Source organism: Aphelocoma coerulescens, chromosome 2 (genome assembly GCF_041296385.1).
Source record: "Aphelocoma coerulescens isolate FSJ_1873_10779 chromosome 2, UR_Acoe_1.0, whole genome shotgun sequence".
Classification (NCBI taxonomy): domain Eukaryota; kingdom Metazoa; phylum Chordata; class Aves; order Passeriformes; family Corvidae; genus Aphelocoma; species Aphelocoma coerulescens.
The window spans coordinates 20847717-20860125 of record NC_091015.1 but is presented as its reverse complement, the minus strand read 5'-3'; the positions used below and the strand labels follow the sequence as shown (position 1 = coordinate 20860125).

The following is a 12409-nucleotide window of genomic DNA, read 5'->3' as shown; positions in this document are numbered from 1 at the left end:
AACACTCAGCCTCCTCAGACAGCATTCAGAGCGTGACAATTATCAAGGCCTTTTTTTACTGCAGACAATACAGCTGATTTATGGCACACAGGATACTCCTTCAATTAATACAGACAATGAAATTACTATCATAATTATGCAATCCTTGTTTCCCATTAATGATCTTGTAAAGGAAGTACTTCACCAAATCAAGGCTCTAACACTGAAAACATCTACCTAGTACAAAAGAAACACATTTCAGAGGATCATCTTTACAGGCATACTCTATACAATGTCCATTAATAGCTGAAGCAGTTTGAACATCCTTGGACTCTGCATTCTGTATTACAGTATTGTGTATGTGATATTCTTTCTATAAAACCAATTTTCAGCTTCTTAAATCTACCCCAAAACGGGCTCAAATGTGTTGAATCTTCATCTTTTAAGCCCTTTCATAGTATTATCAGCAGGAAATCCATTTTACCTGGTGGACAGAGCCCACAGTGGAATGACCCAGCTGTGTTGATACATTGGACCATTGGTACTGTTGAGCAGCCTCCATTATTAATTGCACATTCATCAATATCTTGGCAAGTGTAGCCATTTCCATGCCAGCCTAAAAAGCAGCACAGAAAAGACATCAGAAAGAAAATGCCTGGCCTTTTTGGTTTCTTCTTTGACCAAATCTTTTCACAGAGTACAACTGAATTGCACTTCATTAGCACAAGAGTAGACCTGTCTCTCTCAGAAGTGATTAAAATTAATACCGGTCTGAAAATTAGGTTTCAAACACAACAGGTTGGAGATGTGTGTGGAAGAATGTTTTATTTTAACTGCATTCTGGATATTCCAGATTCAAACACACTTTTACCTAAAGAGGATGTAGTTCTGGTCTAGTGCATGTATGTACATTTTGCAGCAAAGCTTTCTTGCAACTTCAGTTAAATACTTTAAGAAGTCCTCCCATAGACACCACCTGCCCAACTCAGGAAGAGTAATCATAGGTTATATGGTCTGAGGGGACAATCAGATTTTATATTGCCTTAGGGCAGGAAACATGCAGATATGAAAGTACCGCAGACCTATTACATGAAGGTGATAGGACATGATGGAAATGAAGGTACCTGTGGACATCAGATCTATTTAGGTGCTCAGTTTAGAATGAGATAAATCGTGCATTAGACTCTACTGCCTGTGTTACCTAGATAGGACATAACCTGAAAGCATTTATTCCCTAGAATACAGACCAAAGCATTTCATGGAGTTACTCTCATGTGCATCCTGTGTCTGTGCTTATGCTACATGAGCAGCAGTACCCCTGACACCCCATCCCACCTGAGAGCATAGAAGGACGAGATACCTGTGGGGCAGGGACCACAGGTGTAGGAGCCTAGAGTGTTGTGGCACTGCACAGGTGGATCCTGTGAACACGGAGGCTGAGGGAGGCTGCATTCATCGATATCAGCGCTGCAGGCAGGGCTGCCAGGAGGGGACATCCAGCCAGTTTCACAGATACAGTGGTACTTGGGCTGCCACAGAAAACACCACATTGCATATAGAAGACATTTGCAATAGTCAAGAAAAAAGCAGGAGGAGTTAATTTCATAAAATGACTTTCAAACTATAGCAAGAAAGCTTTCAGAGCATTATATGGCTTGCACATTTTGTTTGGTAAGTTGCTTCAGTAGTTTTCTCAGTCTATTTCTTCCTCTGAATTTACTTATTCAGATTATGGAAGCAACTCAGGCTCATTCATTATGTTCATAAAAGAAATCTGTAATTTACCCCAAAGCTCCTAGAGAAAATAAGATCAATTATGAGCTGTACATAAACATAATTAAAAGTCCTCAACTTGCTTTTTAATCAGGGCAAACAGATCAGTGTAAGCAATCTGAAATCATCTTGGCTATTTTATTTTAATCAAATTATTCCATAGTCTATGCAAGGTGCAGCACTGACATTAAATTGCAAATACATGTTTTCTTTTAGGAAAACAGTTTTCTCTCTAGTAAATTTTACTAATGGCCAGATTTCAGCATTTATCTAGCTCTGGTCCAATTAAAGCTAATGGGAGCTTGTTGATTGTCACAGGAGCAGACACTGTTAAGCCAACATTGAACCCTTTTGAAAAGCTTTCTCAACAAAAAGTGGGCATTAAATAAGTGATGAGTTGTGAAACTTCTAAAAATTAAGCAAAGCAATTATTTACAGCAAAACACAAAAAATACATGCTGTGATTGGAATGGTGCATGGGCATATAGGAGTATTAAGGAGCACAAGCTTGGCTGGGTGGTTTTGGAGGGCTGCTCTGAGTGGAAAGAGCCAAAGCTGGCAGGGTCCATCTGTCTCTTTGGAGTGAACACCCTGTACCCAGATCCTCGCCCAAATGGAATGAGCCAGCTTGCTCCAGAAGAGCACTCAAGTGTGTGCTAGCATCCACCCAGTGCAGATGCTTGGAAAGATTGGGCCTGGAGTCAGACACCACATTCAGCTGACACTGGGGAGCACCAAAGATAAGCAGCAGCCACCCAGTCACCGTGCAGCCCTTCAGCTTCCAGGCCCCTGGCAGTAATGTTCCACTGGTATGCCTTTTCCCAGGAAAAATAAGATTCATTATGTTTGTCCTTCTTAATCATTTAAGCAGTAAAATATTCTAGCAACTTAGAACTCCCAAAATAATGAACAGTAAGAATATTATATTTCAAATAAGACTTTAACTTATAAAAAAAATATTCCCAAGCTCCCTATGGATGTAGTAGTAGATCTAATACTGTGACAAGAACCTCTAACAAGACATAAGAGATTTTTGATTCTTTCTGCCATCCTTGGTACAACAGAAAGGTTGTTATATTGTATAGTGGCATTTCTTGCTGTTTTTCAGCAGCAGTGTGTGCTACAGAGTTTTGTCATGCTCAGCAGTATTTGTTGCTTACTCATGCTGTGCTGTGTAATGAAGTTTATGCATTGTTCCTTACCCTGTGGGGCTGATCCCTTTCTCCATCTACACAGAGGCCATGCTCACAGAGCGTCTCAGATCCTTCCTGGCAGTCATCAAACTTCAAGGCACAGTGAGGCCCATAGGTTTCTGGAGTACAGGAGCAGCTAATAGTGAAAGTGGAAAAAAATCAAAAATTTGTCTTTCTCCCACTGTTAAAGATTGTTTATTACCATTCTCCACTCTATGGTGTTTTTCTTAAGAAATACATCTTTTTACCTATATTCACAATCCTGCTAATAATCATGCATAGAGGCCAAGTCTCCTGTTCAAGACACTCAAAAATCACATGAGACTTATGTATATTCATGGATGTCTGGTCCTATGGGAGAATCTACAGCCTTTTGTTACATTCATAAGCACAAAACCAGAAAAAAATAAAAGTCTAACGTAAGATTTAAACAGAACATGAACCTGGAAAACCCCACTTCAGTCAAAGAGCACCTAATCTTCCTTTTTCAGTTTATGACCATCGTATGATGCCAAGTGCCTAAAATCCTGCCTCTGGTAATATGCAGATATGCCATGGCTGGCCTGTCCTGGAGAGTGAGGTACCTTAATCCCCCCATCACAACAAGGGGCAGCTGCTGTCTCAGCAGTACATCAGCTTTTAGGGATGTGTGGTGGGCAAGAGGTGGCATTTGGGGTTGGTGGGTTGGGAAGAACAAAGCAGTGGATTGAAAGAAGACTTTCTACTGGGAGGATCTGTTTTGAAAGCTGCCAGATGTATCACATCATTATTTATAGGGCAAAGCTTAGACAGCATTATACATATGTGGTGGAACTGAAATGGGGAAGTTCCAAACAATCGGATAATGTTTCCCTTTTCTCTGGCTCTGTTTCCACATAGACAAAATGTGAGGCTCTGAAATACAACTGAAAGGGATATAAATGTACAGAAAACCTCCTGTCAGATCACTAGCTTCTTATTAAAATGACAGTGAGACTCTCATTTGGATTCAAGTTACATGCTGCATTGTCTGCAGCTTGCAGAGACATATGGCAGGTACACACCCATCTTGGATTGCTTTTAAGGTGCCTAATGAAAAATGCTCTGTAAGAGCATTTCTCTGCAGAATTAGAATCAGGGTATTCCAGTGCAGCTGACCTGGACCTTGGAGCAATTTATATAAAATAAGCTGCTGCTGTCCCTTCCACTATGTCACATGCTCAGCTGAAATAGCAGTTTGATAAGCCAATTGTAGGTAACTAAACAGGTGCACCCAGGACAAGCAACCCACACGAACTTAGGCTTCAAAAACCCACAACAGCTTAATGCTTAACTGTAGTCTGCAGTGCAAGACAGCGTGTTCATTATTGTAAGAGACAGCAAGCAGAACAACACCTTCCCATCAGTGCAGCAGCTCAGCCTGGGCAAGCACAGAGGCAACAGGTCAGGGAACCAGATGACTTTTGTATGTCTAAAGTACATTCAGAGCTTCATGTTCAACTTCAAAGGACACAACAAGGCAATGTGACCATCTCCAAAGGAGGAGAACAATGGCACTGTCTCCTGTCTAGTCTGGCAAAGATTAATCTGCTTCGCATCCTAAGTTTCTCAGAGAAGAGCTTCAAGAAGTAGGTCACACTGCAAGGCACTTCAGCCAAATTGTGATGCACTGCTGCTTGGCACTGCCATGGTTCTCTCTCACATGGCTCATGGCACTTTGTGACGAGGCCCCTGTTATTTTGGTTGAGACACAGAAGTCTGATAGACATGGGGACTTCCACAGCCTTTCATTCAACTGATGCAATGGCCACTTAAGGCTCTGATTGAGGAAGGTGTTTCCTGGATACTTGCTCTTTTTCCTCATACTTCAGTGCTTTCCTGAGTTACAGGAAAAGCATGCAGGTAAAGAATATGAACAAGGAGTGAAGACTGCATTATGTTCCATTTCATGCAACCTAATCCAGTACTTCCACCACCTGGTATTATCTCTGCAGGCTATGGAAAGTCAATTACCCTTTTCTTTCCTGCAGTCCACACTGGTGTATATAACTATGCTAGAGCAGTAGCGGGGTGACCTAGGTTGTAGAGCCCCAGAAAGCTTAGCAGCAATGTCCTCACAGCTGCTGAAAAGAGATGTCATGCTCTGCCTGGGGATGGATTTAGCATTTGGGGAGCACTCAGAAATAAGTAAGACAATATGTGAAAAGAGATAAAAGGCAGTACAATGGACTGGGGGAAGGGACTATATAATAATCCTGAGTGTGTAATGAAAAAGCAGTAATATTAAGGTTTTGATGACTTTTGAAGAGGTCCTAGTTCATTTCATGAAGCACTGATTCAGCAAGTACCAAGGAGGGCAAGAAGTACATGAGGGAATCATGGCTGTACTAATACAATGACAACGCTTGCAAGAATGGCAGACCTTAAACCTTGAGTCACACACCTGTACATCTCTGAGCACAATAAGGAAAAAATAAAGGCAGATTACTTTGTGTGTTGTTTCCTCAGCAAACATCTGTTGCAGACAAGCTAGAAATATCCTTTAAAATCAAAGTAAAGCTTACAAGGAAGCATCACGCACCAGTGACACCTCAGCAGACTGTTAATGCTGAAGCATGAGGAGCACTATAGGAGAACTCCCTTTGTTTGAGGTTCTTCCAAGAACTCACAAAGCACTATAAGCCAGTGTTACATCAAGCAAATATTTGTGGGGGCTAAGATTTTCGGTCTGAAGCAGGAGACAAAATGCTTTGCAGAAAGCTGTGGCATGCTCTCCAGCGTGCTTGTTCCCATTGCACAGGGATAGCTTTGTGTTATATTTGAAAGTTATTTATTTACCAGATTATTTGACATTTTGGATAATGAGACACAAAATGTTCAGGCGGGCTTGTCCTCAAGCAAGTGAATGTTTTCTAAGGAGCTGGGCACAGCCAGAGAAGAATATGCTCCAGAAGCCTCATGCATATGGGGCCCAGCACACAGGCAGCCCAGGCACCCCCTTGGTCCGACAGCTGCAGACAGCATTTCTCTTCCCCTTCTGTCTGGCAGCACTGTGCATTCCTTGCTCTGCTGCTGCCTCAGCAGTGCCTGTGTTTTTGGAGGGGATGGAGGCATTTCACAGAACTGTTTCTGATTTCCCAGAATACTCTGTGTTGGAAGGGACCCACAAGGATCATCAAGTCCAAGCCTTAGTGAATGGCCTGCATGGGGATTAACTCATGCTCTTGGTGTTATTAGCACCCTGCTATGACCAACTGAGTGTGCTGGGAATGCCAGTGATCAAGGGTGCCCATATATCCAGGAGGTTTCCAATTCAAAGCCTTTTCTGGGCCAAGCCTGTTCACTCCCTTCATGACCTCATTCCCTCTGAGCTCAAGGGGTGATAGTGGAGGGATGGTAACATGGCTGTGCTCTGTGGGCATGTTGGTGAGTGCTGGTTACAGACCATCATGAGCATCTCACCTCCCCAGCTACATCCCATGGTGCAGGATATTTCCATTAAAGCATCTGCACCTACAACAGGGGGTGTGGGTCACTGGAGCCAGCCTTCAGTTTGCAGCCTTCTCCCCTGGCATGGCTGTGTGATGGATCTTGTTCCTGCTGCTCTTCTTGTGTCAAAGCAGGCAATGGCTTTGGAGGCCCTTCTGTATCTGTGGTGGGCTCAGTGTACAATGCAGTAAGGATCTCATATTTTCTCAGGCTGCTAGGGTTTATAGTGCATAGATATTAAACAGACTTACTTCTAGAACTTGTGTTGCAGTCGTGATATGGGGTAAAAAAATAGCAGAGTATTCTACACAGGATATTTGTGCCTAGTTTTGAGAGTTTACCTGTAGCTGCCTGGTGTGTTCACACAAGTGGCTCCATTCTGGCAGCCTAATGCTGTTCCAGCAAAAATCTGGCATTCATTAACATCCTCGGAGCACAGGGGGCCCTAAGATGAAATGGAAAACCAGTTTATTTTCCAAATAACTGAGAAACAAAGCAAACCAAGGACCCAATGTTTAATATAGTTTTCAAAGATATACAAACCATGGGCTGTTAGCAACACAGCTTCCCTTATGAAACACAATAACAAAATTATTTTTCAGCTGTGTTTCTGTGACCCTTACTATCAGTGAGATGGGGATAAAATATTTCAGATGTAGAAAGCATATGAACAGCACATTTTTGTCATCCCCTCACTTTCCAACTAGAAAAAGACTCAGAAAATTTTCTTTTTAACTGTTTCTATCAGGAAAGCACATAAATTTTGACCCAAATCTTGCTGGGCTAACTTTTAAGTTGAAATCCTTTGAGAAGAAGATACAACATTTCCATCTCTGGTGCACATAATAGCACCATTAAACCATTTGCTAGTAAAGTCTCTGGATTTAAAAAAGTCAGAATGGCACTGATTATTTACACACCCCATTTGTCCTACATGTTCAAGATTGAATAAACATCCATCCCTTCCCCCATTCTCTCTCTATCCTTGTGTAAGGTCAACAGCAAGGCATGCAGTTCAGTTCAGTGCTCAGCAAAAACCAGACTAATTCTCTGCTGTGGGAACTGCCAAGAATCACTGACTTCATGAAGCCATCACCTGTGTGGAACCATGCAGGGTTTGGCCCAGTGCTTTGGGCTTCTTTTTTTTTTTAATGTATAGATTGATATTGTTGAGAAGCAAACAAGTTGCTCTCCAGCCAGTGAGGGATACTGCTGCTTTGCTCTTCAGTGTATCTCACTCTACCCTGAGCAACCCTAAAATGCTGCACTTCATGGCAATCACACTAACCTAGATGTAGACTTACAGTTAAAATACACACTCTGTAGTCAAGGAGGTTAAAGACTCACCTGCCAGCTGCTGGGACAGAGGCAAAAGAAACCATCCAGTGAGTTTACACAGGTCCCTGTGTTCTTACAGGGGTTACTACTGCATGCTCTCCTCTGGATGTCCTGAAATGCCAGAAAAAAGTAGAAAATGAGGTTTCTGCTTAGTTGGTGTTCCATTAGCATTTATTTTCAAGACAAACCTTCTTTTTTCTTTTTTTTCTTTTTTTTTTTTTTTTCATTCTTCTTGGATTCCCCCTCCAATTTTTTCAGCAAGGTTGATTTGTAAAAGTTTTGAGCTATTTCACTTATCCCTGTACAAAATAATCATGCTGTGATTGGTACTACACAGAATGGCCAAGCACTAGGATGAGAAAAGCCCTGTAAAAAGTAAATAATAATAGAGACTGTTCTTCAGCAGCAGAGTCTAGATGGAGGGTTATCTTGTCTTTTTGATTCCATGGGGATTCATCTGACAATTGTTTTTACAGCACCTTTAGGTGCGGCTTGTCACAAGCTCACTGGAGAAGCAGGCAACAGCTGAAACTTAGCTAGTTCCAATACAATAAAAATCCAGTTTGAGTTTCTGGTCTTTATCTTGACAGACCAGTGAAGGAAATGTTTACTTCTCTTTGGTATCTACTTGTTGTTCTTGAATGTACAACTGTTTTTCTGCTAAGAAATGCAGGCTCTTACACAGTTTATATTTTGTAAGAAGGCATATCACCTCCTCCACAAATCTTGGTCCTTTTTTTTTAACCTTCTGTTACCAAAAAAGGTTTTCCTGAGGAATGCATGAGAGGAAAGAAATAATTTAGCTATTTAATCATTGAAACCTCTCTTTATTTACTTGGGGCTGGGATTTTCTTTTCTGATCTCTAGTTTGCTTCCCATTTACTTACCTGCTGTAAGCTTTGAAGTTTATTATCAAGACTCAGGATCTGCAAAAGAAATGCAAATTGCATTGTGCTTGGTATGAGAGTGACCACAGAGGTACTTGCTGGATACTGGTAAGCTAACAAAATGTATTCCTCTGAGAAAAGGGAATAGCTGATATGTGAAACCAGGTGACAGTCAGAACCAAATGAGGCCCCATTCACTGTGATTTTGGTGGGTTTGGCTGTTCAGAAAATGACAGCTTAAACATGTCCCAGCCTGGATCCACAAGGCAAGACTCAGTCTTGCAAAGACATGTTCAGGCGCTCAAAACCAAGAATGTGAATATTCCTGTGGGATTGTCCAGGTCCTTGCATGCATGACAAGGACGGAGGTCTGGGACAGAGCACCGACAGGCAAGAAAAGGGTCACCAAATCTCAGTGGGTTGTAACCACAAACAGCAAGCTGACCCTGAATAAGGGAATATGATAGATACATACTAGCACCATTTCCCTAAAGGAAGATCTCTTAGGCTATAAAATATTTTCCTATAAGGAACTTGTGGAAACACTCTAACAAAAGACACTTAAATCAGGCAATGGTTTAAAAATTTTCTCATGGAAAAAATTTTCCGGAGCAGGGAAGTGACAAAACTACTGCATAGGTCTTTTCTTTCCACAGAAAATCCCTATAGCCCATTTAACCTGTGGAATGGGATGTCTGTTTAAAAACTATGAAAACATATATGGTCCATTTCCAGAATTTATCCACAAATATTAGAGGATATAGTCAATACAGATGCTGACAATGAAAAAAGAAGAATCACAGTAACTGGAAATTTTTGGGGGATTTACAGAAATTTTTGCATTGTCTCCAGAGCTTCTGAATAAGCATCTCAAAATTAAACACAGACTCCAAGCTGATGTTAAAGAGGGACTCTGCTCCAGTTCCCTGAACTGCATCCAGAAATACTAAAATGAATCAGGTTGTTTAATATTAGTGCGAGGAATGGAAAACTGGGAATGTTGGAGGAGGATAACGCGAAGGTATGGCTCACCTTGGAGGTCAGCAGAGTAATCTGCTGGGATACATTCTGAGAGGCACTGCTGGCTTTTTTAAGTTCTTGAATCTCTGTGCTACTCTCTCTAACCTAAACAACAGAGATAATGTGAAACAAACCTTGACTTTTCAAAAGCTTAGGAAAGTTTTGTCCTTCCATAACTTTACTATTATAAAGTCCACTTAAATACACATTACACAAACAATTTAATCTTGTAATTATCTCCTGTGATGGCATGTTTACTTTACAAGTCTGCAATAGCTAACTTTTATATTAGACTACTGATATAGATAATATAAAATAAAATAATACAAAACACATCAAACACTTGTGAAAACAATTTAACCATTAATATGTAAAACTGAAAGTGAAAATATATTAAGGAAAAGTAACTATATCACCTGACTAAAAAGTTCTGCAAGGTCTTCTTCATTAATTTTTACTTTCCCCAGTGGTCCAGTTCTAAATTCAATATTTTTGCTGGAGCCAGCATGGAACACTAAATTACCCTGCTCGGAGGATAAACGAGGCCTGTTGTGTTATGGAAAAAAAATAAAAAAAGAGATCATTTAGTTACACATATGTGCCAAAGCGTGTGTAAAATAGAGATGCAGTAAAGCCATTCTGCCCCCATTACCAGTACTGCCAGGCCACCATATCAACAAATACAATGGTACTTACTGCTCATCATAAGTCGCTCTTTTCTGCCTCTTTTTTTCATGGTGGTTTGGGTCACAGCTCAGTCCAGCAAGTAGTAATAACACAACTACAAGCCCAGGGACAGGAGGAGTCCAAAGCATTGCTCTCCTTCAGCTGTCCTGAGCTTGAAGTGAAACCTCCAGTGCTGGATTGGGCTGTTGTGAGCCCGGGTGCCCTTTGCTCTCACACAGCTCCTTGTTCACAAGGTGCCCATTCTGCTGCCTTGTCTTGCAAGGGTGAACTTTATCTCAGATACCTTAATTAAAGATTGACAGCATGCAAATCCCCTAGACATTAAATGCATTTTTCTGTTTTTGTCTTTTGGTTTCAGGAGCTTTGAGAGATCATTAATTGGAATCTGCCTGTATTTTATCAGTATGTCTTTGCCCTTTGTACAGCTGAGCACCCCTGTCTCCCTGAGCACCTTGTAATCTGCAGCCGTCTGCTGCAGAAATGGCTCTCTCACATGCTGCACCACAGGGGCAAAGGAAAGATTATTTGGCAGCACTAAAGGACTTAACTGTTACAAAAAAATCCCCAACCCCAAATGTAAAACCCACAGTGGCTGGCAGGGAATACTTGTATTGAAAGAGAAGCTTCCAGTCAGTAATTTACTGGGCAGATGACACAAACAAGTCAGCAGTACTGAACAGCATCCCATGGATTACAACAGCAAAGTACAATTTTACTGAATATGGTTGCTGTGACTCAAGGGTGGCTCAGTCCCCAGATGCTGAGGCTCAGGCTGCTGCTGCTGAAAGCCATGAGAGACTCCATGTCCCACCTCTCCTTTGCTTTTGCCAGAGTCTCCATATTCCCCTTGCAAAAGACTTTTCTGTGCTTTGTTTTTTCTGCTTAGAGGAGCTCTGCATATGTTTTCTTTCCTCATGCTAGGAGCTTCCTGAACTTCCAGGCCCACCACCATTCCTTTTCATTTTCCTTTTTGCTTAGTAGACATCTTATTCAGATTGCTCACATTTCACAACTCTACTGAGAAGAGTAGCAACAGTTGTACCTGCTCTTGCTTGTAGGTAACACCAGCATCCTTTAAGACCCAGACCTTCCTGGAAGCCATGGAGCTCTGGCACTTCCTAACCCTGCCCAGTCTTTCTGCTCCAGTTTGTGCTTGTGACCTACAGATGTCCCACAGATATGTGGAACCTCCCCTGGAGCTGGGGGATTGAATGAACTCTACAGCCTTCACAGATGGAAGCATTATGAGCTCAAAACAACCTGGGAAGAAATTGGATGCGGTGACGAAAAATACTAATGTCACCTCAAAAAGAGACGGATGCACACTGTGAACGTGAAGTCAGGATGGCCAATGTTTGTGGTGCTGCCACAGATAACTTGATCTTCACTGTGAATAACCATAATGCCTTAGATTGTATCAGCTGTATCCCACCATTTTTGTTTGCATAAAACCTAGATTTTTATTACATTTTATTATCTTTGTTTTCATAAACTTACCTTGGAATTCAGAACAGCATCAGCATGCTGACCACTTCCCTTGTGCTCACACTGACTGTGATATAGGTAACCCAGCAGTCACTGCTGCTGCCGAGGGATCTGGAAGGGCAGAGGGGAAGCTCCTCCCGAATCCACCAAAGACAGTCCATCACATGTACCTACTAGTGAGGTAGAAGGACAGCTCTCTGGGTGTTCACCTGCTCTGCAGCAGGGAGTCTATCAGCTGTTCCTGCCAGAACAGAGAATATCAGGTGAATTTTCCATGTGTTGTCCTTTACCATCATGAGGGATAATGTTTCCATAAAAATACAGAATTGTGTCCTTAGTTGTTGGAAATATGACTGCTCCATTCAATCCACATGAGCTATGTTTTTTTATACCAACTGAGAATCTGTCCCTCCACCTTTTTATATTTACTATTATGCTTTTTGCTCTGAAACATCTGTTCAGAAACAGGACAGCATAGACAAATTATCAATGTTTCTGTCCAGTCTACTGGACACCTTCTGCCTCTGGGTATCCTGGTACTGTCCATTAAACTAGTGCTCATTGACATTCTTTCCGTCG

The 12409-nt window shown here is 41.6% G+C and overlaps 1 protein-coding gene across 2 annotated transcripts in view; it reads right to left on the bottom strand.

Moving 5' to 3' along the window:
- Positions 1-10488, bottom strand: part of CUBN (cubilin) — a 151870-nt gene extending 141382 nt beyond the window's left edge. The window contains exons 1-9 of one of the 2 annotated variants that reach the window (XM_069006729.1): positions 10355-10488; positions 10075-10204; positions 9671-9763; positions 8639-8677; positions 7761-7862; positions 6755-6858; positions 2955-3081; positions 1340-1508; positions 464-595 (exon numbers count right to left, since the gene is read on the bottom strand). In XM_069006729.1, the coding sequence (XP_068862830.1) occupies positions 464-595; positions 1340-1508; positions 2955-3081; positions 6755-6858; positions 7761-7862; positions 8639-8677; positions 9671-9763; positions 10075-10204; positions 10355-10473 (1015 nt within the window). In that variant the 5' untranslated portion in view covers positions 10474-10488. The remainder of the gene's footprint in view (positions 1-463; positions 596-1339; positions 1509-2954; positions 3082-6754; positions 6859-7760; positions 7863-8638; positions 8678-9670; positions 9764-10074; positions 10205-10354) is intronic. The other variant, XM_069006728.1, reaches the window with a different exon arrangement.
- Positions 10489-12409: the final 1921 nt, after the last annotated feature.